Source organism: Oncorhynchus masou, chromosome 15 (genome assembly GCF_036934945.1).
Source record: "Oncorhynchus masou masou isolate Uvic2021 chromosome 15, UVic_Omas_1.1, whole genome shotgun sequence".
In the NCBI taxonomy this organism is placed as follows: Eukaryota; Metazoa; Chordata; class Actinopteri; order Salmoniformes; family Salmonidae; genus Oncorhynchus; species Oncorhynchus masou.
In genome coordinates, this window is record NC_088226.1 from 52,383,363 (window position 1) to 52,411,107 (window position 27,745).

Consider the following 27,745-nt stretch of genomic DNA (forward strand, 5'->3'; position numbering starts at 1 on the left):
GGGAATAGGGGACAAGTGTGCGTAATGAAAGTTCCAGAGGGATCCGTGACAATTCAACATATGTTGAGTTAGTCCACTGCAAATTAAAATGTTCCTTGAATATTAATGGATATTACATATTCTTTTTTTTTTGTGTGTGTGTGAATTTTACCCCTTTTTCTCCCCAATTTTGTGGTATCCAATTGTTTTTTTCAACGAAGATTGAAAGTCATGCATCCTCCGATACACAACCCAACCAAGCCACACTGCTTCTTAACACAGCGCGCATCCAGCGCGGAAGCCAGCCACACCAATGTGTAGGAGGAAACACGTGCACCTGGCAACCTTGGATGGTGTGCACTGCGCCCAGACCGCCACAGGAGTCGTTGGTGCGCGATGAGACAAGGATATCCCTACCGGCTAAGCCCTCCCAAACCCGGATGACACTAGGCCAATTGTGCGTCGCCCCACAGACCTCCTGGTCGCGGCCGGTTACGACAGAGGCTGGGCGCGAAACCAGGGTCTCCGGTGGCACAGCTGGCGCTGCAGTACAGCGCCCTTAACCACTGCGGGAGGCGAGATTACATATTCTAAAATAATATTAATAATGTTGACATTGCTGATTTCATACAGTAATAAAGTGGTAACTATTCCAATTTTGTGATTTGTAAAGGTTCTTGAGGAATTCATACACCACTGTTAGCCTCATTGAATCTACAAAAACTGTCAGTGTTCAACCTTAACGTGTGATGACCATACAACGGAACAGATTAACAGGAATGACATTTACTCTAGTGCAGTGATCACCAACATTTTCTGATTCAAGATCACTTTTGCGGTCAATAAAAACAGTTATGTAGGAATGAGGTTTGTGCAGTAGGTCTAATACATTATCACAGCATATTGGCTATATGCCTGGCCTGACAATATTGTTCATCTCAGACCATATTGTAGATCAAAATTCGAGCTTTGATAACAAAATGGATCAGTTGCGAGGGACAGCTGAGCATGAATTTGAAATAATTTGCAAATAATTAGCTTTTTTATTTTACTGGTGCTTTCATGACAACTGGGGGAACAAGAATGATCTTCAGGTCTAAAAGTTGGAGCTCTAGAAAGATGCCCAAGTTTCCGACTTCGAATTCCGAGTTGGATGATCATTCAAAAAGATTTTTACGAATCGGATCTCGTTTTTTCTGAGTTCCCAGTTGTCTTGAATACCGCATTAGTCTCAGCAGAGGGAGGGAGAGAATAGCACAGGGTCCGCTTCTCACTGTCGCTGCTCTCGTCAGACAGCGGTATTCCTGGCCCTGATATGCAATGTCTCCAAACCCCCTCTGATTTTAAATCAAGATCTTAAATCAAGATCTGGTTTTGGTATTTTTCGTTTAAATGTACGCAGCCTGTTGTCAAAAATTGATGGGGTTAGGATTTGGGCTAAATCAACTGATGCTGATGTAATTGTGTTTTCTGAAACCTGGCTCAGCAAGTCTGTTTTTGATAAGGATATTTGCACAAGTGGTTACAATGTTTATCGCACTGATCGGGTAAAGAAAGGTGGGGGTGTGGCTATATATGTCAAATCTAAATTCCATGTAAGTGTGGCAAAGTCTGAAACTATTTGTAAACCGTTGGAATTTCTTGCTTTGAATATTGAGGTTTCAAAGGGGTGGCAGGGTAGCCTAGTGGTTAGAGCATTGGACTAGTAACCAAAAGGTTGCAAGTTTAAACCCCCGAGCTGACAAGGTACAAATCTGTCGTTCTGCCCCTGAACAGGCAGTTAACCCACTGTTCCTCGGCCGTCATTGAAAATAAGAATTTGTTCTTAACTGACTTGCTTAGTAAAATAAAAATTAAAAGGGCCTCTCTATAACTGTGATTGGCTGTTACAGACCCCCTCTGCTCTCTATATCTGTGATTGGCTGTTACAGATCCCCCTCTGCTCTCGGTGATGCATTTTCTTCTTTGACGCACCTTATGTCTAAACTTCTTTACAGTGAAATGATCTTGATTGGTGATCTCAACTGGTGTTGTTTAAAGCCGGTATCTGATGATTTAAAAATGTTTTGTAATTCTATGAATCTTACCCAGTTGATGAACTCACCCACTCGCCCAAATCTTAAATGCCCAGATAAATCTACCCTGATTGATTTGATATTGACAAATGTTCCACATAAATATTCTGCGGTTGGTGTTTTTGTAATGATTTAAGTGACCATTGTGCTGTTGTTGCTGTTTAGAAATACTAAGGTTCCAAAGACAAACCCACGTTTATTCGTAAGAGAAATGTGAAGTTTTTTAATGAGCAGGCTTTCTTTCATGATTTGTTTTATTTTGACTGTAGCAAGATTGAGCTTATCCCTGATGTGGAAACTGCCTGGAAATTCTTTCATGATGGTTTTTCCCAAATAGTAAACAAACATGCCCCATTCTGTAGGTTCAGGGTTAAAGGGCGGGATAATCCATGGTTTTCTTCTGAGCTGTCTTGTATTATTCACGACCGTAATCTAGCCTGGGCTAAAGCAAGGAAATCATGTTCTGATTCTGATTGGCTTATTTTTAGGCAGTTACGAAACAAGTGTTCTTTTCTTCTCAGGAAGGCCAAGTCTGAATATTTTATGTCTGTTACCACTGATAACCTGAATGACCCTAGAAAGTGTTGGAAGGCTATTAAGTCTATGTCTGGTAACAGTAATGTTAATGTATTACCGTCATGTGTTTTGAAGGACTCTGTTGCTGTATATGACAAAGCTGAATTGTTTCAATGAGCACTTTGTATCATCTGGTAGGCTGTTTGATGCGGTGTCCCATGTCTCTGTACAACCCTGTGTGGATGAACCAGTGAGAGCTGGTCAAACCTTTTTGCCATTCTCACTGCAGGTGGTACATAAAGCCCTGAAATCCATAGATCAGAGAGAGCGTGCAGGTCCTGATCTTTTGGATCCCTGCTTTTTAAATCTGGCAGCTGATTTCATAGCTTAACCACTTACATCTCTGTTCAATCTAACCCTGGAATGTAATGAAATTCCAAAGATCTGGAAATGTGCATTTGTCCTATCACTTTTAAAAGGGGGAGATCCAACTCTTTTAAATAATTATAGGCCAATCTCAAAGCTGTCACCCCTGGTGAAAATACTTGAAACCCTTGTAAGTGAACAGATAAAAGAGTTTTTATTTACTAACTCTATTTTATCAATGTACCAATCGGGCTTCAGGAAGAAGCATAGCACAATTACAGCAGCCATGAAGGTTTTAAATATCACTGAAGCCATTGACAAAAAACAGCACTGTGTCTCACTTTTTATTGATCTCACTAAGGCTTTTGATACAGTTGATCATGCTATAATAAGGCAGAGATTGTCGAGTGTAGGTCTTTCGGAGCATGCAGTTGCACCTACCTCTACTCCAAGTTCAAACTCATTTAGCTTTAGTAAGAAAAAGTCATGGCGGCTACAAAAGGCGACACTACAGGTGACATTTTTACCCGGACTCGAGTATTAGCGACGGAAAAAGCCTCCAAGAAGAAGCTAGCTTCAGAAAAAACTAGCGCCATTAGCCAGGAGCAAGAGAACCCGCTCCCCCCCGAGGCACAACGAATGCCAACCTCACACTCTGTCGAAGACATCCTTTCTGAGTTGAGATCCCAACGTACAGAACTAAACACCAAATTAGATGCCATTAACTCTCAGCTCAGTGCGATAGGGTGCAAGGTGACAATCCTAGAAAACGATTTGGCTGACATCAACAACAACCATAAACGCGGGGCGCCTGGACGAGGCAGAGGGGCGAATCCTATCCATGGAAAACTTATTGACAGATGCCATGGAAACAATAGCATATGCTAAAAAGAAAATCGAGCATCTGGAAGAGAAAACAGAGGACCTGGAAAACTGGGGGCGATGGAATAATTGTGTTCTATTCAATCTGGGCGAAAAAGAAGAGGGAAACAAGCCACTGATCCGCTACCTGCAAGACAAACTTCCCGAGTGGCTCCATCTGTCCACCGACAGGCCCATAGAACTCGAGAGAGCTCACCGAGCACTGAGGCCCCCACCAGCAGCCAGACAACCACCGCGCCCAATCACCATACGTTTCCTGAGATTCACCGACAAGGAACGAGTCCTACAGGCGGTGAAAAACAACACCATCACAGTGGGAAACGCCAAACTCGCTTTACACCAGGACCTGTCAGCTGGAATACGCCAAAAGCGCCGAGAGTTTGACGAAGTGAAGAAATACTCAATTGACCGAGGCATCTTCAGGGGATTCAAATACCCAAACGAGCTCAGGATTCTTCACCAAGGAGCCTTGCGACACTTCAAAACTCCCGAAGAGGCAAAGCGTTTTTTGAAAGACAATCCTGGTCAATGAAAAACGGACCAATGACTAAATGCGATTAATGCCATTACTAAAGGAGGTAAGACAACATATAGCCGATATCCAGAGACCCACCCCCTAAATGTCATTATAGCCGTCCAATTTATATTTATTTTCCTTTAACTGAGAGGGATGGGCTGTATAGCCTAACCTAGGCCTACTAATGTTTCAGCCTACTTTTATTTCCCTGTTTTTTTGTTGTTGCTATTATTACTTGGGGTTCCCTATGTCCCTTGGGGGAGGTATATGTAGGCTGGGCTATTGATTTTATTTTTCTCCCCTCTTTTAGTGTGGTCTGGACGAGGGCAACTGTGTCATTTACTCAATGCGGGGTGGAGAGGATGAGGCATTTCTTTGGTGGGGAGAGGGAGACGTGCGTTGCTAACTGTTCCCGGTTTTTGTTTTATTCGGGACACAGAATTGAGACTGAGCGGGGGGGTAATAGATCCAATGGGATGTGTCGAGTTGTTTGGGAACTCGGCTGGGGTGTTCAGAGATTATTATTTTATGTACACCATTTATTTTCCTTTTATGTGAACGCAGCTGTAACTACTATCCACTTTTACCCAGCGATGACTTGCACTAAAGTTTGATTACTGTTCGATGACGATGACTAGTACCTTAAATCTATTGACATGGAACTGCCATGGTCTAGGCCATGCAATAAAACGGAAAAAGATACTATGTGCTCTAAAAAAGGAAAAAGCAGACATCACGCTATTACAAGAGACACACCTCTGTGATGCTGAACATGCCAAACTCCGCAGAGCTTGGGTGGGACAGGTGTATTTCTCATCTTTCAAATCAAACAGTAGAGGCACAGCCATACTTATCCATAAAAATGTTCCATTCATAATTGACAAAAACATATCTGATCCGGAGGGGAGATTTATTTTGATAACTGGGTCACTATATGGTCAACCAATTACTATATTAAACAAATACGCCCCTAACAGATACTCCTGCCTTCATGTCAAAAATGATAACCCTGTTCAATGAGCATTGTGTCTCCTTTGGCGTGGTGGCCGGAGATTTTAATTGTACCCTTAACCCAACCCTAGACAAATCATCTCAAATCCCCACCACAAATCCTAGATCTGCAAAGATGTTGAACTCTCTTACTAAAGAGATGGGACTGATAGATATCTGGAGAGAGACTAATAGCTCATCTATGGACTATACATACTACTCTAATGTCCATAACACCTACTCCCGTATAGATTACATTTTTATCTCAAAGAGTTTCATAAATTCAGCCACATGTACAATCGGACCCATAGCACTTTCAGATCACGCCTTTGTCCACCTCCGCTTTGACCTCTGCAAAAACATCCCGAGGTCAAAGAGCTGGAAATTCAACACCTCCATGCTATCAAACGAAGCGTTCCATACATTGGTAACTACATGGATAGACAACTACACACAAGACAACAAAGATTATCCTGTTTCTCCAGCCACAATGTGGGACACTGCTAAAGCCACACTAAGAGGTCATCTAATCGCATATGCTTCCTCTAAGAAAAAAGCAATGGAAGCACACAGGCTAGATCTTGAGAGGGAGCTGGAATGCTGTGAAAGAATACATAAACAATCCCCAGACAGCACCTCCTGGAGTCGTCTTAAAGCAGCCAAAGCCAAACTGAATTTGGACTCCACTCGGGAGATAAAAAAAAGGTTTTCTTTACTAAACAGAAATACCATGAGTATAGCATGGTTTACCAATTAAAAAAGGAGCAGTCAGAGCATACAATCATGGCTATCCGAATAGCAGAGGACGAGGTCACATAGGACCCAAAAAAGATCAATTTAACTTTTCATGATTTTTATTGCAAACTATACACCTCTGAGAGAAAACACACGTAAGCAGAACTCCACTCTTTCCTAGAGGGAATCTCGCTACCTAAACTATCAGAGACCGACCAAGAAGATCTCAACTCCCCCTTCACTCCTGAGGAGATCCTGGAGGCAATTACCTCCATGCCACCTAATAAGTCCCCAGGCCCAGATGGATTCCCCAGGGAGTTCTACAAAGCTTTTTGGCCCCAGCTCCGCCCTATCTTCATGCCAATGCTGGAGGATTTTTGCAAAAACGGAGTTCTCCCAGACTCAATGAACACAGCCCGCATTACAGTGTTGCTAAAAAAGGACAAGGACCCCCTATCCTGCTCGTCCTTCCGGCCCATAAGCTTGTTGGATTTCGACTATAAAATAATTACCAAATTGCTCGCCAAAAGACTAAACGCTCTTCTTCCCAAAATAATAAAAGCGGACCAAACTGGATTTATTAGAGACAGATACTCTTCTGATAACATTCGCCGTCTTTTCGATATTATTGATCAAGTAAACGTACAGAAGACCCCTGTCCTGCTGGCTTCACTGGATGCTGAGAAGGCGTTTGACAGGATGGAGTGGAGCTTTCTGTTTTCAGTCTTAGAAAAGTTCAATATGGGCCCAAATTTTATTAAATGGATCAAATCACTATACTCTCATCCAAATGCCATGGTGACTACTAATGGACTGAACTCTGACAGATTCCATCTGGAACAGGGCACAAGACAAGGGTGCTCGCTGTCCCCCCTGCTCTACTTGTTGGGGGCGGAGCCTCTGGCAGAGCTGATAAGGAGCAATCCAAGTATTATGGGTGTTTCTGCAGGCGGCCTGCAGCACAAGATTTCGCTTTACGCGGATGATGTCTTGCTCTACATATCCAACCCTGAGAAATCCCTCCCTCTCATTTTAGACACAATTACTCAGTATGGCAAGTTTTCAGGTTATAAGATCCATTTTAAGAAATCCACTGTCTGCCCTCTCAATATTACACTCACCAGCTCTATGAAGACACTATGTCCTTTCCAATGGAAAACACAGGGGTTTCAATACCTCGGGATCTTCATAACACCAGATCTGAAGAGCCTTTTTAAGGAAAATTATCTTCCACTCCTGGATCGAATCAAGAACGATCTCCAAACCTGGATCTCCCTCCCAATTAGCTTAGTAGGAAGAATTAATGTCATCCGTATGAACGTCCTCCATAGACTGAACTACTTATTTCAGATGCTCCCATGCTATCTCCCAGTCTCCTTCTTCAAAACAACTAACCAAAGCATCACCAAATTTATATGGGGCAATAAAAAACCTAGGATCAAGTTTTCCACTCTATCGAAACCTGAATCTAAGGGTGGTCTTGCCCTTCCCTCCCTTCAATTGTACTACTGGTCTGCCCAAATCCGCAACATGCTAACATGGATCACAAACAGACAAGAGTTAACATGGATTCAGATAGAAGCCCAATCCTGTGGTTCATTGCCCTTAAACTCAATTATATTCATTAATAACTTTAGTGAAGTGGGCAACATAGCCAAAACCTTTGTGATTTACAGCACCCTACTAGCGTGGAGGGACTGTAAGAAATACCTGGGCATTTCCTCCCAAATATGTTCTCACTCGCCTATAGTAGGCAACCCAGACTTGCCAAAAGCCCTGAGGAATGCCAACTTTAATCTTTGGCATACTCTAGGAATCAGGACCTTTTCAGACCTATTTCATCAGAAAACCACTACACTGAAATCCTTTCAAGAGCTCTGCAGTGAATTCGATGTGCCAAGATCCATTTTTTTTTTAAATATCTTCAAATTAGACATGTAATTTCCTCATTTACCTCCAAGAGGAGGTTTAGAACTCAGTTGAATGAAGTTGAAACCCTTCTTGTCACAGCACAACCCATTAAAGGCAAAATATCTTACATCTATAGACTCCTTTCTGAGAAAGGAGGCTCCTCCTTTACTCCTTTGAAAATAATCTGGGAAAAGGACCTTGGTCTGACTATCAGTGATGAGTTATGGGCGGAGGTTTGCGACAGGGTATACTGCTCCTCTACCAATGTAAAAATGAAAGAATCTAATTACTAATTTTTGTACTAATTTTATTATACTCCTTTGAGACTCCATAGAATTAAAACAGATATGTCTCCTAACTGTAAAATATGTACCTCTGAAAGTGGAACCTATATGCATGTATTTTGGAGCTGTAGAGAGATTGCCAGATTCTGGCAAAAGGTGGCGCTACAAAGTATTAACTTAAGGGGGCTGAATAATTTTGCACGCCCAATTTTTCAGTTTTTGATTTGTTGAAAAAGTTTGAAATATCCAATAAATGTCGTTCCACTTCATGATTGTGTCCCACTTGTTGTTGATTCTTCACAAAAAAATACAGTTTTATATCTATGTTTGAAGCCTGAAATGTGGCAAAAGGTCGCAAAGTTCAAGGGGGCCAAATACTTTCACAAGGCACTGTATAAATGCACCAAGGTAAATAAATAGATAAAGCCAAATAAAAACACTTATTTTTCTTAATCTTTCATTTAATTGTATTTTTATTTTTTCAAATGTACTATTACATATATATATATATATATATATATATATATATATATATATATATATATATATATATATATATATATATATTTTAAGCCTGTCACATCTGAATGTGGAATGTGTTTTGTTGGCTGATTGAAAAATAATAAGAAAAAAAAATGAAGCTGAAATTGGGATTTTATTTTAGGAATAAGGCCTGTTTTTCTTTTGAAGCCAGAAGGAGGCTAGTAATCAGCTACATTTATGCCTTTACTAGACTCTGGGGATATTTTATATATGAATGCTTCCGCTCAGTGTTTGAGATTAATTGACACTCTTTACCATGGCACTTTGAGATTTATTTTAAACTGCAAAACCCTTACGCACCACTGCACTTTGTATACCTGGGTTGGCTGGCCTTCTCAATTCACTCATAGGCTCAGTCACTGGTATACTTTTATTTACAAAGCCATTTTGGGTTTCTTACCTTTTTTATTTGTGCATTTTTATTGTTCAGAAATATGGTGGCTACTCTCTTTGTTCGCTTGACTTTATCCTGCTAACTGTTCCAAATGTCCAAACTGAATTTGGTAAAAGGGCTTTTATGCACTCTGCGCCATCGTCTTGGAACACCTTACAAAATACTTTTAAACTGGAAGAACTTGTCCCGTTTGGTGTTTTTAAATCACTGATGAAGGATTTTGAGGAGGATTCTCTGACCGGTCAATGTTTTTAATTTGCTGTTTTATACTCTTGTGAGTTCAATGGTTTTTACTAGATTACTTGTAGTTTTTCATGTTGTCTGTCTGTAATTTTTTTGTAATTACTTAGTGCTGCCTATCTTGGCCAGGGCGCTCTTGAAAAAGAGATTTTGATCTCAATGAGCCCTTCCTGGTTAAATAAAGGTTAAATAAAATAAAAAATAAATCTGCCTCATGCGCAAATTCATGTTGTTCCTATGATCAGCTAAAGTGAAATCTTCCACAATATTAAAATAGACACGACGAGCTGCTGATGATAATAAAAACGCAGAAGGGAAGAAGTATGTTCTGTAATAGTGTTGAATAAAAACAGTGTTGACAGTGCTGAATAAACTTAGGCATGAACTCACTCATAAAAACAGCAGCTCTTTGCTGTAGTCTTTGACAGTCTCTCTCTGGTCATTGTTTTAAAAGTTATGAAATCTCATGTAGGCTAGTATAAAACTTTGGTGTGGCCTGGGTCTTGGGAGCCCTAGGCACGGGGATTTGAGCTATCCCAGCCTAGCACAGTGGATCTGGGCTGATTCCGGCTGAGAGTCTGGGCACTTGGCTGAGAGTCAGACTCGGCCGACGTCATGTGGCCTGAGTCTGGGCCGCCTTCGGCAATATTAATTATGGCTAGGATGGAGGGATTGAGCTCTGATTCTAGTGTGAGTTATCTGGCCCATATGTATTACTTGGTGTTTGGGCCGATTCCTGTGAGTTATCTGGCCCAAATGTATATATTACTTTGGGCTCGGGCCGATTGGGGCTACTGTCTGGCAGATGATTTCACGGGCTGCTTTATTTAATTAACATTTCATTATTTATTTTTCCATATTCTCTCATTGTTTCTGTGATCAAAAAATACAATTAACATTTACATTTAATTGTTTAAGAGTCCTGTGTAGTATTTTAGTATTTTGATACTTTGAGCAAGGCAATAGATTTTTTAGCATTTTATAACATTGTGAATGGAGCCTCCCGTCTGGCACAGTGGTCTAAGACATATCAGAGTGCAAACTTGAGTTGCTACAGATGCTGGTTCAAAATCCGTGCTGGCCGGGAGGCCAATGAGGCAACGCACAATTGGCCCAGCATTGTCCGAGTTAGGGGAGGGTTTGTCCGGCTGGGATGCCCTTGTCCCATCGCACTTTAGCAATTTCTGTGGCGGGCCAGGTGCATGCACGCTGGCCACCAGGTGTATGATGTTTCCTCTGAAACAAAATATTTTTTTGTGGATGGGTATAATTTGTATGTATAAAATGTATAATAGTAATATTTAAAATGATTAAATCGGGTCATTTTGTATGCATTTATTTACATTTGCATCAGGCCGCTTCTGGTAAGATGCCAGCAAAGTAGGCTGAATTCCGGTAGATGGAAACGGCCCGATGTTCTTGGGCCAATTCTAGGCAGTCATTCAGTTCGTTTCCATGCTGAGTCCGACACACAATTCCGGGCCGACTCAATCAGTGAACCCCACGGAAGAGGGCCGCCTCTGGACGATTCCTCATTGCTAGCTGGGATCCGATTATCCAACGCAATAGGCGCACTTGATTTAGCCAGGAATCCCCCATTCTGGCTGGTAGGTGGAATTAGACTTTTCAGACAAATGAAATGGTTAAAAATGGGAAGACTTTTCCAACCCGGGTGCGCAGGACTTCTGAATCAAGTGCACCTACCGCCAACAGCGCAAGCCTTCATTTTGGCAAGCCTTCATTTTTGGCTTTTCTACAGAAATGTTTGGTGATCGACTAGGAATGCCCAATACATCGTGAGATGACCGGTTGGTGACCACTGCTCTAGCGGGTGGCCCAAAAAATATATATCTTAAAGCCACGCCCCTACTAAGCCACACCTTCACATTAGGGTTCCACCAGGAACCATTGCTACATTGAACCATTTAATGTTCCTCCAAAAACCACTCAACTAACCTAAGGTGCAAATATGAACCATTGACTAGCAATGGTTCCTTGATGAACTCAAGGGGTTCCTTGGGGATACCCAGGGTTTCTCGACTCACCACTAATTCTAAGAGTGTACTATTACTGGACCAGGCCCCAATTAGCCTGAAACTTTCAAATATCCATCTGAGTGTGTTATCTATTTTGTAATTCAATGCCTCTGTCCCCATTCTAGCGCTTTATCCCATATACTGTGGCCTACTGGCTGGCAAGCAATGGTATGGAGAAATTACAATAATTGTCATCCTGCAATGTATGGAGGGAGATCTAATGAAAAGTCATAGGAGATTTAGTCATCACTCAAGAGCTTGTGTATAGGAATCATCCACTGGGGCATTTATCCCTGTAGTTGAGCTATCAGTTGAAATGAATCCTAACTACGGTATGCATTTTACAAAGCTGCTTTTTTGTATTTTCCTTGATCTGGGCTCAGGCACAACGCAATGTAAGCCATGCCCTTTTAAAACCTTAAAACATGTTTTCTCTGTATTCCCTAATACATAGAACATAATGCATACTCTAAAGCTTTAACCATAGTAGCTGTAACATACAGTTGAAGTCAGAAGTTTACATGCACTTAGGTTGGAGTCATTAAAACTTGTTTTTCAACCACTCCACACATTTCTTGTTTAACAGACTATAGTTTTGTGCATGACACAAGTAATTTACAATTGTTTACAGACAGATTATTTCACTTGTAATTCAATGTATCACAATTCCAGTGGGTCAGAAGTTTACATACACTAAGTTGACTGTGCCTTTAAACAGCTTGGAAAATTCCAGAAAATTATGTCATGGCTTTAGAAGCTTCTGATACTGCTAATTGACATCATATGAGTCAATTGGAGGTGTACCTGTGGATGTATTTCAAGGCCTACCTTCAAATTCAGTGCCTCTTTGCTTAACATCATGGGAAATTCAAAATAAATCAGTCAAGACCTCAGAATTTTTGGGGGGAGACCTCTACAAATCTGATTCATCCTTGAGAGCAATTTCCAAACACCTGAAAGTACCACGTTCATCTGTACAAAAAATAATACGCAGGTATAAACACTATGGGACTACGTAGCCATTATACCGCTCAGGAAGGAGACGCGTTCTGTCTCCTAGAGATGAACGTGCTTTGGTATGAAAAGTGCAAATCAGTCCCAGAACAACAGCAAAGGACCTTGTGAAGATGGTGGGGGAAACAGGTACAAAAGTATCTATATCCACAGTAAAACGAGTCCTATATTGACATAACCTGAAAGGCCGCTCAGCAAGGAAGAAGCCACTGCTCCAAAACCACCATAAAAAAGCCAGACTATGGTTTGCAACTGCACATGGGGACAAAGATTGTACTTTTTGGAGAAATGTACTCTGGTCTGATGAAACAAAAATAGAACTGTTTGGCCATAATGACCATTGTTAGGTTTGGAGGAAAAAGGGGGAGGCTTGCAAGCCGAAGAACACCAACCGAACCGTGAAGCACGGGGGTGGCAGCATCATGTTGTTGGGGTGCTTTACAAAACAGATGGCATCATAAGGTAGGAAAGGAATGTGGATATATTGAAGCAACATCTCAAGACATCAGTCAGGAAGTTAAAGCTTGGTCGCAAATGGGTCTTCCAAATGGACAATGACCCCAAGCATACCTCCAAAGTTGTGGCAAAATGGCTTAAGGACAACAAGGGCAAGGTATTGGAGTTGCCATCACAAAGCCCTGACCTCAATCTTATAGAAAATTTGTGGGCAGAACTGAAAAAGTGTGTGTGTGCAAGGAGGCCTACAAACCTGACTCAGTTACTCCAGCTTTGTCAAGAGGATTGGGCCAAAATTCATCCAACTTATTGTGGGAAGCTTGTGGAAGGCTACCCAAAACGTTTTGACCCAAGTTAAACAATTTAAAGGCAATGCTACCAAATACTAATTGAGTATATGTAAACTTCTGACCCACTGGGAATGTGATGAAAGAATAAAAGATTAAATTAATCACTCTACTATTATTCTGACATTTCACGTTCTTAAAATAATGTGGTGATCCTAATTGACCTAAGGCAGGGAATTTTTACTAGGATTAAATGTCAGGAATTGTGAAAAACAGAGTTTAAATGTATTTGGCTAAGTTGTATGTAAACTTCTGATGTCAACTGTAGGTACAACAACAGGTAACTGGACCTCAATCCAGTTTTCCATACAGATGCAGCAGATTTCTAATAAAGACAAATATGGTCTGTGTGCTCACCATTCCCCTGTGTGTTTAATATGGAGAGTGCGGAGATTGCTTGCCCAAATTTATATATGGAAGATAAAGGGAGAAAGCAATATGCAATAATAGGCTGAAAAATATTGTGTTAAACCTCATTAGTGGACGTTTAGTTCACTGAAAGTTGGCTATACTGTTCGTTAACATCGACATGGAAGGGTTTTATCCAAATATAATACAGTATAGTATATGGCAGGCTCTAGCGATTCTAGATGGCGGTGGAGCATTGGTCAAAGTGGAGTGGAGTTCCAGTTTTATGAAAGGTTTAATCAGGTTTTATCCTAACTCAGTTTTTCCCTTGCCGCGCACTTCACTCACGCGCGTATGCACGCAGACCACTCCTCTTGCGTCCCCGTTTCGTCTCCTCTCACATCGATGCAAGGAGAGGAAACGCTCGTTTTATTTCATTCGTAAGTAGTCCTCCAGTAACCTCACCAAGAAGGACATCGACGAGGACAGAGGACTTAACCCGTGCTTGCCTCGAAATTCGATGACGGAATCACCCAATGAGCGTAATTTATCAAACCCAAATCAGCCTCAGCCCGGTTCTTTTTGCGGTGTATGTGCACCTCGCCTAAACGGGATTGTAGCCTATACGTAAGGAAGATTAGAATTGCATTATGAACTTGAACACTTTGATAAAAGTATGGGGATCAATTGCTCAGTGGTCATCTATCGGTTTACAATGATATAAAGCGCATACCCGTAGTAGCGTGATCAATAGCCTATCATCTCCTGAAATCTGCTCTTTGAATCGGAATACAATTGTATGATTTGTTAACAGTCTAGCGTATATGGTCAGCATGTGGACGCTCATTTGTTCTGTCTTGGAAGAGACCCGTTCATTCCTTGCCACTGGAAGGCAAACCAACACCGGACCATGGTTCGATGCTCATTGAATAGGCTACTCACCCTTGCATAGACCTGCTATAGAAGGCTACGGCCCAGTGTTGGAATTACAATTGGATTCAAAGAAATGCTGTAAAACAATCCAATGGACAATTACTCACATCTACAACGTAAGTGACAATTGTGGTGTTAATACTGTATAGCCTTGCCATCAGTAGGAAACTGTATAGTGAGCGATGACATAATTAATTAAATATTGTAGCTCACTCAATTGATCACAAATGTTAACATTTGATAAAAAAATTGGAAGATGATGTACACATTTCACATATAGGCTGGCAGTGATCTGCATTCACATCAGGCAGATATGATTAATTTAAGTGAAGTAGTGTGTCTTAATTGAGAATGTTATGTTACAAACAGGCATAATTTCCTTTAGTTGGGACTCAAGTTTGATAAAGACTTGGTTGTATTTATATTAGAATTAAATATACCCATTATTCGTTTTTTGTTAACCTACAGTATAGGTGACATTAAGCTTGCTACTTGTCCCTGATATACATTATTGACATAATTGTGCCTCTGGTATCAGAGATATTCAAGGTGAACCCTGCTCATCTTAGAACAGTTTTTTTTAAACTTTTCTTGCCCAGGCAGTGACCCCCACCCAGGCAGGGACCCCCGCCCAGGCAAACCTGTGTTGTCTTATCATCAGGTGAATTTGAATTGCAAGTAGAAGTAAACTATTTCAAAATGAATAGATTTTAAAATGAATAGTCCATTGGAAGAGGAAGTGAAAACTAACATAGCCTATTAGCTACGAAGGTGAAGGTATCATGGCGGAGGAGAGAAAATGTTGCCTCTAAAAAGTACATTTTCTGCAATTGAATGAATAATTCTCCATTGAGCTGAGAGAACATTTTGCAGATTTGAAGCTAATTTCCAGCAATGATATGCATTTTGCCATGGTTAATGCTGTCTTCCTCTGCTCAAACATTATAACATCAATGTGCATGGGTCCTGAATGCCCAGTTTATGGAATTTTCAATTATCCCTGACTTTCAAGCTTTTTATTTGATTGTTAGTTCTCAAATATGGTTTTGGTTGTTTAAGTTGTCACTGAAATGGTTTTTCAATCCCGAAAATGTTCTATAAAAAAATCTAAAAAATGAAGCCATTTATCTACTTCACTAGAGATGTATGAACTGGAAGAGCTAGCATGCTAACTGATCCTGTATCCTTCAAGTCATTGCTATAATGCTAGTTAGCATTGGCTCGTGAAACTACCTCTAATTTTCTTCATATGGGACACAGATACATAAAAATGGTATCCATGATGGTATTCTGTTTTAGCTAGCAATATTCATAAAAAGTACTATTTTTCACATATATATATATATATATAATCTCCCCCTCCCCAAAAGAAAGCAATCTCAATCCAATCAACTGTTTCTTAAATTGATCAATTATTGAGAAGGTCATGAATTGCCTGCTGTTTTATGAGTGGTGTAATTAGGTCACTCGAACTGATAATTCATTGACATGATGCAGGTTAGCTTGTGTCTAAATCATGTTGCAATTTATGGGAATGTATCTGTTTTAGAGGTCCAGTCAAGGATACAGCTTAATTTGCCATTGACAGCTTCCTTTTTGCATATGTTTGACCAAGGTGTTTAATTTTTCATTTGGTTCATATTTTTGCTGCTACTGGTTGAAAAGCTGTCTTCCATTCTCATTAGTAAGCAGTACTGTTCACATTTTGGGCCTTTGAAGGGAGCAGATGAAAGCTCAACCTGCCAGTTAATAGTCACTTCACTGTGGCAGAGAGGCAGCAGCTAACTGCTCCAGGCTGTACTATTAAAGTTAGCTAGCCATTCAAAGTTGACAACAGGTCTTTCCCGTTAAGAGTTGATTAACGCACCCGTGCATCAGTCTAATTAACATAATATAAAAATCCCCATAAAAATCTGCCTGTTTAAGCTAGAGATATCTCTCATGGGCTTCGTCTCAATTAACCGCATCCACCTATGTCGGCCATCCGCACTGTAGCGTCCGAACGGTTTGGCCTACAAACTATGGAAAGATGAGGCTCTCACGAACACGATGGTGTTCTCTGTGCCCCATGGGACTTTTCTGAAGTCGGTACAGCCGATGAGCCAACTTCTGTCTAATATGACCTTATTATGGAAAGGGGGGACTCTCACAAACGCAATGGTGGTCTCCAATTGGTTCTACAACCCCCTGTGTCACGGGACTCGTCTGAAGGTAACCCGGTACTGGAAGTAGTTTTGTGCCCTCCCAAAAAAGGAGTTAAATATCTGTAAAAAATAAAATAAAATAAATTCCTGAGCTTCCTTATATCTCCTAGATATGGGACAGTCACTTCAAAACCGTAGTCACAAATTAAATCATAAGGAATGTCTGTTTTTCCATTTATGAATGTGTTTCTATGGGCTATAGCAGTACAGGCCAAATTCAATGATTTATCAAATATTTGTATATATTTTATACCTCCTAAAATTCTAACTCAAATGGCTAAATCATCCATGGTATGACCATCTTAAAACAATTCCATATGTTAGCTTAGTAGAACCCCCCCCCCCCACACCCCATCCCAAGTGCTTAGACTTTTAGGGGTTTTAATATATCTCAACCTTTCGTAATTACACTTTAGTGCTCTTAAAACAACTGCAGTGGAAGTGGAAATAATCAAATTATCTTCAACTTGGTTAAGCCCCCGGCCATAACCCTATATGTGGGTTTCACAATTAACATAAATGCGTTTTATTTTTGTGTGTTAATGAATTGTACATTTGTAGAGTTGCTGTTAGTTTAACAACTGCTAATGACAAATTAATTACCATCTTTTCATATTTTACAAGTCTAAATATAGTTCTGAAGTTTAGAGAAAAATATGAAAAGATATGAACACAGTGGAAAAGGTGTTCTTTGGTGTGGCATCTGTCCATGGTCATGGGCAGCTGCTGTCTGTGCTTCCTTACATGCAGTATCTTATTCATAATATTTCACTGGCAATTCCATCTGCCACACTGAAAATGTCAGCCATTTCATTTTGCATAAAAATACATTATATTTCTACTAACAGTATTCTTCTCAGATATTTTACTTCCCTCCTCCCCACCAGTCTGTGTGTTCATTGCTGAAGCAAGATACCAGGGCAACAAATGCATCTCTGGAGTCAAAACTGAAGAGGAAATCAATATTACAGAGAGAATACAGTTACAGGCTTGGACCTATTTTATCCTACAGTATCTATTCTCAGTTCATCTTCACTCTCTATTTTTACCTTGATAGATGCTAATAGGAGTCAGTTGTCAAAATTGGCGTGGTATCTACACCGCAGTTGATTTTCTGTTCACTGATGGGAGCGGCCAGCTTAAAGTGGAGAGTGGTTTGATTGTTAGTCATATGGGCAGGAGACTTTACTCTCCCGGGCCTGCCGTGGGATTGCACGGAGGAGATTCGGTGTGGCGGCGATGGTGGTGTCTCCCATAAGCACTGCCATTGGAATGGATCAGGCCTGACTGCAGCACAACATTTGCGAGTGACAGTGTAAGGGGAGTGATGTTTGTATGATGGGCCCTGGCGCTGGCAGGAGATTAATGGGGCCTCTCTTCAGTAGCAGAGAGGAGAGGAGCCAGGCAGGACAGGCAAGCCTGATTCCCCTGGATCCCTGCCAGCCGCTCTGGGAGAGCCATGGGGCCTGTCGCCAAGGGCAGCTCATCTACCATCTACCCATCCACCCGGCCCCTGTCTGGACAGCCGCCTCAACCACAACATATTACCAGAAAGTGTCACGTAATATGTCCAAATCGGTGTGTGTTCTGCCACTCCCACTGCCTCTTAAAGACAAATTTCAGAATCTGTCAAACATGCTATTCCTTCTTAATTACCTTATGGTGTGTCTGCTTTGAGTTGCCAAGGGAACCCCACTGTTGGCTTGGAGACGAGGCATTGCAGAATCCAGGTCAAATCCTTATCTCCTATAACCCAATGTTGAGCTCATCAGATGCTCTCTGGAAATAAAGCTTCCTGTGTCTGTCTCTAGCATGGAGTGGTTTACCAGTGGGGTATAACTATTGCATTGCAGATATAACAGAGGACATAGCAATAAGCTTGCGCTAATATCTGTCCTTCTGATGATTTAAGTGTCACCATCAAGTTCAAGATGAGGCATCTGTGTTATTATTATCCAGTTTTGATAGGGTTGGGGTTTCTATTGCTAGTAGCATTTAATCATCTGTAGTTTGTCTTGTAACTAAGCAACATAAGTTGCTGTAATGTCTGTCTTTCTACTCGCAATATACAGATGTAGGATCTTAATTTGATCACTCTTTTGTTGATGAGAATGTTTCTGTTTGGCAGGAAATGCAAACTTGTAGTGTATTCTAAGTTTAAAAAGGCTTCAGAAGTTTGTAAATTCTACTTTAAAATATCAGACTGTATTTGCCCTAACGTATAATGTATCAACCTCTACAAAAAATATCCATTAATTATAATCCATATAACAATTCAGATGTCCTGTTGCTGCAGGATTATTTTCCTGACGTATCAAACTGGCTCAAAATTAGATCCTACATCTGTACAGTAGGCTGTGTTTTATTAGACATTTCAATGAAAAGATACTGATTGAGAGGGCAATATACTGTAATGACTTGAATAAATTGACTGCCTCTTTTCCAATGTCAGAGTGTACACATTGAGGGGAATAGCTCCTCTGTTTTAATTTATTACTGCCTGCCTGACAGTTGTTCACTTCATTGCATTAAATGATATGGAGGCATTTAGATATTAGTCACCAAGGGTGGTAAGTTTTACTGTCGGGCAAGTCACAAAATGCTCTTCATGGGTTTACAAGCATTGGGCCATATTCTACCATTTAACTTCCTTTATCCACTATAAACACCCCCTGTTAAAGCCTTCTAGGATATTGTTTCCTCCTGCTGAGTAGTTTTAAGGTGTGTTGAGTCTAATCTGTAAAACTCAATGGATAACTCAGAGTGGATAAGAAAAGAGAGCCAGCGATTACAATCTGTATTCCTTTGCCACCTGTGCTGACTGCAGAAGCACTGCACATTTCTCACAGCATAATCTCAATTAATTTTGCTTAGTGGTAAAGAGCTGTTGTGAATGTGGTAAATATCCCTACCAGCCTGCATTGGGGATCAGGGTGCCAGTCGGCCATGTCTAATTGTATTCATTCATATGCAGTGTGTGGTAAGGAGAGCGGCAGAAAGAGAGAGAGAGACACCGTTGCCCTAGAGCACACACACAACTATACTGCCTAAACATCAGCGCCGCAGGTAACTTCAACAAAGCTGTGAACGAACTGAGAGACAAGGCAAGAAGGGCCTTCTATACCATCAAAAGGAACATACAATTCGACATACCAATTAGGATCTGGCTAAAAATACTTGAATCACCAACCAAGAATTTACAAAATGGGAAAAACACCAAATTGAGACTCTGCATGCAGAATTCTGCAAAAAGTATCCTCCGTGTACAACGTAAAACACCAAATAATGCATGCAGGGCTGAATTAGACCGATACCCGCTAATGATCAACATTCAGAAAGAGCTGTTAAATTCTACAACCACCTAAAATGAAGAGATTCCCAAACATTCCATAACAAAGCCATCACCTACACAGAGAGAACCTGGAGAAGAGTCCCCTAAGCAAGCTGGTCCTGGGGCTCTGTTCACAAACAGACCTCATAGAGCCCCAGGACAGCAACACAATTAGACCCAACCAAATCATGAGAAAACAAAAACATAATTACTTGACACATTGGAAAGAATTATCATAAAAACAGAGCAAACTAGATTGCTAATTGGCCCTAAACAGAGAGTACACAGTGGCAGAATACCTGACCACTGTGACTGACCCAAACTTAAGGAAAGCTTTGACTATGTAAAGACTCAGTGAGCATAGCCTTGCTCTTGAGAAAGGTCAATGTATGCAGACCTGGCTCTCAATAGAAGACAGGCTATGTTCACACTGCCCACAAAATGAGGTGTGTATGACCATATTAGAGACACATATTTCCCTTAGATTACACAGATCCACAAAGAATTTGAAAACAAACCCAATTTTGAACTCTGATATCTACTGGGTGAAATAGCAGTGTGCTATCACAGCAGCAAGATTTGTGACCTGTTGCCACAAGAAAATGGCAACCAGTGAAGAAACAAACACCATTGTAAATACAACCCATATTTAAGTTGATTTATTTTTCCTTTTGTACTTGAACTATTTGCACATCGTTACAACACTGTATATAGACATAATGACATTTTAAATGTCTCTATTTTTTTGGGACCTTCTGTGAGTGTAATGTTTACTGTCAATTGTTATTGTTTATTTCACTTTTGTTTATTATCTACTTCACTTGCTTTGGCAATGTTAACATGTGTTTCCCATGCCAATAAAGTCCTTAAATTGAATTGAATTGAGAGAGGCAAACTGCTGCATTGAGCAGTATTAAATGCACTGCCTGTGTAAGGTCCCACCGCTCTATGATTATGTGGCATTGCATTACCTGGACCTCGGCCATGAAGAACAGTAGTGTAGAAAGAATGGACTAACCCTTTACATTATTTCTGGACAGAAACAAACAGATCACTTTTCCCCTCAGGCTTGAAAACAAGAAACCTGATGTTTTGTGACAACCTAGCCTATTACTCCTAATAATTATGGCACCATGAAGCAACATGGACTGTATCACTTGAGGAGTTTGCTTTTGCCCATTCTCCTTTCCAATAATTCTCAACTATTGATCCAGTATATGAAGTGCAAAATTAGAAATGGTAGGCTTTGGCTGGCTTGTATTTCCATGGGTTCATCCTGGCTCTGTGCCTTATTCTGCCTGTCTGAAAGGACAGTGGTTTTTGTATGAATCTACTGGCTTTTTTATTCTAGTATGAGTTCCCACATTAGCGAGTAAAAGTATTCCTTCCTTTTGGGTTCCATTATCTCAACTATAGAAATTACGGAAATTGACTGGAGATGACGAGTAATAAAAACTCCTATCTCTCTGTGTTTTTATATTCTGAATCTGAAGGGCCACTGCTATCCTAGGAAGACCCATAGCAACTTGTTAAGCTGACAAAGTCTGAAGTTGCATTTTAAGAATCATCCAATTTGATCAATGCACATCTTGTCTGCAAATTAGACCTGGCCTCTTTGTTCTGTAAGTCTGGCCAAGCAAGACTAATGTACAGTATGTTGTACATTTATGCTGAATGTATAAAGAGTAGCTAACCATGTGCTAACAGGCAGCTGACAGAAGTGTGTAGTCTGAGTGGACAGACAGGGCAAGCAGCAGTCAGCTTTGATTTGTGTCTCAGCAGGGTTGCCATTGGCCAGGCATGGCTAGAGGGCAAAAGGGAGATGAGGATGGCAGATAATAGCCTCTGAGGTAGATCTCAGGACAGCAACACAGTCAATCATTATATTATGTCTACTCATCATGTGCCTGAAGACCCAAACAGCTGCAGTCAACTGATGCTATTGAGTTCACAATGTGTTTTAACCCTACATGAATGCTTACTGTAGTAGGTAAGGCTGTACTGTACACTACCCTGTTGTACCTAAAGTGAATCCTATCTCCTTTTGCACTCCCGAAGGTGTAGTGAGACTGATGTGCTCCTGAGAATCAATTGTGCTAGTTAGCCAGCTAGCTTCAGTTTCAGGCTCATGTTAACTTATTTTGAAGAACTCATTCCAATACTGCATTAAAAACCAATTCGGTTCTAAATCGTCCAATTTTAGATAGGTATATACCTAATTTCATTCCTGCTGATATAGGTTCATAGAAAATGACCTGCACATGTCACAAAAGGAATGAGCTCATGCATTAATTGTCAGAGCTCACAATTGAAACACATCCCATTCTGCATGTTTCATTAACCTTTATTACCAGCTGTTCACTCTTTTTTTTTCAAAGTAAAGAATAGGTATGATGAACTGAACACAATTATCTTGGATAAAATCCAATTTGTGCTTGAGCCGAAAATGTGGCCGGAGGCTCTGTATGGAGGGTGTGATGCAATTGCTGAGGCCAAATTGAGCTCCGTACTGCATCTCTGTGTGCCTCCCAAATGTTGTAACCGTGTGGAGGGCTCCTTATAGCTCCGCATTGACATGATTGTTTGACGGTAGGTGGGTGCGGGAGGTCCTGCATAAACACAAACTCAATTCCTTGACAACAGCTCTGCTCAACAGCTCTGCTCCACGATGCGTAAGATGTATGTATGAATGTCCTGATTTCTGCAGAGGCCGTATCATCGTAAATGCTGCACGGCCATTGCAGTCCTCTGATTGACCATACAACGCCTTTTACACTCTGTACAAACCATAACTTTGCATGATTTTCATGGCTTCTTTGTCGTTTTGATGGAGTATGTTTGTTATTAAATATCTGATCCTCTGGTCCCATGTAGCTCAGTTGGTAGAGCCTGGCACTTGCAACACCAGGGTTGTGGGTTTGATTCCCATGAGGGACCAGTATGAAAATGTATGCACTCACTACAGTAAGTTGCTCTGGATAAGAGCATCTGTGAAAATGAAAAGATTTAATTAAAAAAATATTTATGTGGGGTAAAAACAAATGATTTGACCTTGTTGGCTAAACATCAGCCTGTCATATTTATTGAAAAGGTGCTTCATTATAAAACACTAATACAAACTCTTGCATGCAGACACACTTGGATGATTCACATATTCTCTTAATATGCTGTTAATACCTTGGATTTAGGAACTGTTGCTTCTGTAAGTTGGATGTAGAATGTTTGGAGGGTAATAAACATCTACTGATATAATTTCTGTTTGTCACTATGTCCAGAATCTCCCAATGGTTGTAAAAGTGCCGGTTTACTCTTTTCTTACAGGGGCATTTAATTTTCTATATCAATAAAACATTTTACATCAAGAATATCTACCGTTTGAATCACGTGTCATTAAGTGCACATCAAGTTGAATGTTTTTATTGTCACGTGCACAAGTACAGTGAATTGTAATTTTTGCTTGCTCTTCCCCAACAATGCAGTAATCAGTATAAATATAAAAAACAAGGGAAATGTGAGTAGGCATCAGTATATATGAAAAACAGAGTAGCAGCAGCATACAGTGCATTCGGGAAAGTGTTCCTTCCCCTTTTCTACATTTTGTTACGTTAAAGCCTTATTCTAGTTGATTAAATTGTTTTTTTTTCTCATCAATCTACACACAATGCACCCATAATGACAAAAGGTCCAGGGGTCTGACTACTTTCCGAAATGCACTGTATGTGAGTGTATGTGTGCGTGCGTTAGTATGAATGAGTGTGGGTGTTATCTACACTACCAGTCAAAAGTTTGGACGCACCTACTTGTTCCAGGGTTGTTGTTTTTTGTTGTTTAAAAAAACAACTATTTTCTACATTGTAGCATAATGGTGAAGACATAAACTATGAAATAACATATATGGAATCATGTAGTAACCAAAAAAGTGTTAAACAAATATTTGAGGTCCTTCAAAGTAGCAATCCTTCACCCAACATTTCGGAATGAGACGTTCGACGAGCAGGTGTCCACATACTTTTTGTCATATAGTGTGTGTGCACCCTCAGTGAGGTGAGAGGGAAAACGAAGCAGAATATTTCCTCATTTTCTCACTGCTATTATTGTACAATGTAGAAAATAGTAAAAATAAAGAACAACCCTTGAATGAGTAAGTGTGTCAACTTTTGACTGGTGCTGTATGTATATTCTGCTCCTTTTTCTCTCACCTCACTGCATGTGTGAGGGTGACACACAGAACTGTGGATTTATCCAGTAGTATGTGAATAACCATCATGGTTGGGGTCTTTATAGCAAAGCAGTACTTTCACAAGTATGAAAAATGTATACATGGCCAAGGTTGTCGTCAAGGAGGAAGTGAGGACTTCAATAGAAAGTAGAGGTTAATTCAACCTACATTCTGTCAAGTGCATGAATATACCACCTACATTAGGAGTATGACTCTAGCTACTACATGTAATTTGCATCGCTTGCTGTTTGATGTTTTAGGCTGGGTTTCTGTACAGCACTTTGACATCGGCTGATGTGAAAAGGGCTTTATAAATACATTTGATTGATTTGATAAGATGCAACTGTGATGCAATTTCCACATGAATCATGGCCAATGGCCTTCAACAATGAGCTCTGGGGTTGTAATAACCTCACATGCTTCTGGTTAGTGGTTCTACGGCTGGTTGATGGGTGTTGTGGGTGGCATTAGTGGTCCTTAGAGAGGGAGGATCTGAAGACTGCTGACCAGACGGTTCAATTCAGAGAATGCTTTACATTGCTGCGTTGTAATTCCACTATTCTCCCAGATTACAGGGCACCTTAAACCATTCTTACCCTCTCTCTGCAGGGCCCTATCAGGATGGAGATGTCATGCTCTGCTCAGGCCTGAGGGAATGGCACAACACTCTGTAATAAAACTTTTGAGATGAAAAGGAAGAGAAATACATTGCTTCAGAGCACTAGCAGGATTTGAACACAGATTTGGCTCATTAGTCCAATCAGTCACTCATCTCTTTTTGTAGTAACAATAACAAATATGGACCTTTGACATTGTAAGATTTGACAAATGTTTTGAGTTGTGCCTAATTCACCAGTGCTCAAATGAGATATTAGATAGGGTGGATTACTTCATAATACCCTGTTTAATCAGCGCTATATTAAGAAAAATAATGGAGGAACTAAAGATATGGTATTGGACAAGTTTTACAAGGTTTCCTATAACTTTCCAGAGATTGTTCTCCCTGGTAACTCCTTCCTGCTCTCAGAACAACTCACAGTTCTGAATCTAGACCGAGTCCATAGAGCTTTGATCCACTTAAACTGTAGGTATCAGTCTATCGAAAGAGGTCCTTTTCTGCTGAGGAAACGTGTTCTGTTTTAGATTGTTTGATGACGCGACGGTAACCGCTATTGAATGGAGCTCATTCCTTTGACCTGTCATTACACCTGACTCTCCCATTGGATTTCATTTTTTAAATGATGTTATTTGAGAGGTGCAGCACTTGAGTCCATACTGCTGCTATAAACAGTGGAGCTACTGTACAGTAAGCTCCAAAAGTATTGGGACAGTGACAATTGTTTTTTTGGCTCTGTACTCCAGCACTTTGGATTTGAAATTATAGAGTGACTATGAGGTTAAAGTCCAGACGGTCGAGTGAACCGTTTAGAAATTACAGCACTTTCTGTACAGAGTCCATTTTAGGGGATCAACTTTTGGGACAAATTCACTTATATGTGGAGTAAAAAGTTAAATATTTGGTCCCATATTCATAGCACGCATCAAGCTTGTGACTACATCAAGCTTGTGACTACAAATTTGTTGGATGCATTTGCTGTACTTTTCGGTTGTGTTTCAGATCATTTTGTGCCCAATAGAAACCTGTTGGGCAGAAAATATGGTCATAACACTGTCATGACACATATTTAGACCTGTTGTGACATATTGAGTTATTTTATGGCTGGTTATGACACCAACAGTTGAAGTTAGACGTTTACATACACCTTAGCCAATTACATTTCAACTCAGTTTTTCACAATTCCTGACATTTTAATCCTAGTAAAAATTCCCTGCCTTAGGTCAGTTAGGATTCCCACTTCATTTTAAGAATGTGAAATGTCAGAATAATAGGAGAGTGATTGATTTATTTCAGCTTTTATTTCTTTCATCACATTCCCAGTGGGTCAGAAGTTTAGATACACTCAATTAGTATTTGGTAGCATTGCCTTTTAAATTGTTTAACTTGGGTCAAACGTTTCAGGTATCCTTGCACAAGCTTCCCACAATAAGTTGGATGAATTTTGGCCCATTCCTCTTGACAAAGCTGGAGTAACTGAGTCAGGTTTGTAGGCCTCCTTGCACACACACGCTTTTTCAGTTCTGCCCACAAATTTTCTATAGGATTGAGGTCAGGGCTTTGTGATGGCCACTCCAATACCTTGCCCTTGTTGTCCTTAAGCCATTTTGCCACAACTTTGGAGGTATGCTTGGGGTCATTGTCCATTTGGAAGACCCATTTGCGACCAAGCTTTAACTTCCTGACTGATGTCTTGAGATGTTGCTTCAATATATCCACATTCCTTTCCTACCTTATGATGCCATCTGTTTTGTAAAGCACCCCAACAACATGATGCTGCCACCCCCGTGCTTCACGGTTCGGTTGGTGTTCTTCGGCTTGCAAGCCTCCCCCTTTTTCCTCCAAACCTAACAATGGTCATTATGGCCAAACAGTTCTATTTTTGTTTCATCAGACCAGAGGACATTTCTCCAAAAAGTACAATCTTTGTCCCCATGTGCAGTTGCAAACCATAGTCTGGCTTTTGTATGGTGGTTTTGGAGCAGTGGCTTCTTCCTTGCTGAGCGGCCTTTCAGGTTATGTCAATATAGGACTCGTTTTACTGTGGATATAGATACTTTTGTACCTATTTCGTCCAGCATCTTCACAAGGTCCTTTGCTGTTGTTCTGGGATTGATTTGCATTTCTGGAATTTTCCAAGCGGTTTAAAGGCACAGTCAGTTTGTTGTTGGAAAAATGACTTGTCATGCACAAAGTCGATGTCCTAACCGGCTTGCCAAAACTATAGTTTGTTAACAAGAAATTTGTGGAGTGGTTGGAAACGAGTTTTAATGACTCTAACATCAGTGTGAACTTCCGACTTCAACTGTACATAAGGGTCTAAAAACCCACAAAATCTACCTTGCCCATGACGTGTTATGTGTGTTGCACAGTCTTCCAGTAATGTTGAAATAAATAATACCATTTTGATATCTCAGGGTTGTGTGATCGGTTCCACCAACAGCGTTGATTGGTACCAATGCAATCAGCATAACAGGGAAGGGGAGGGGATACACCATATTACCCAACAAACAAAAAGAATTTCATGTTATTATGATGTCCCATTCTAAATGTTGACCGCTGGGTGAGCACCAGTGAACGTCATCATAGTCATTCTGGGAATGATGATGTGCATTGTTTGCATCTTCTGTAAAGCAGTCTTCTCTATCTTTGTATCAGTCTTTGCATTTAGCTTCATACCATTATATTGCACTGCATATAATTCTGAAGTAGGTCAAAGTCAAATCTGAGATATATATAATATATGTTATAAATTCTTGCATGGCCTGCTGCTGCTCATAATAGTTTTATGGAATATAGTAAAGGATTT

General features: G+C 40.5%; 1 protein-coding gene across 1 annotated transcript in view; it reads left to right on the top strand.

Moving 5' to 3' along the window:
• Positions 1 to 14,481: 14,481 nt before the first annotated feature.
• Positions 14,482 to 27,745, top strand: part of LOC135556428 (leucine-rich repeat-containing protein 7-like) — a 149,020-nt gene continuing 135,756 nt past the window's right edge. Inside the window, exon 1 of the mRNA XM_064989633.1 lies at positions 14,482 to 14,682. Within this exon, the coding sequence (XP_064845705.1) occupies positions 14,658 to 14,682 (25 nt within the window). The 5' untranslated portion in view covers positions 14,482 to 14,657. The remainder of the gene's footprint in view (positions 14,683 to 27,745) is intronic.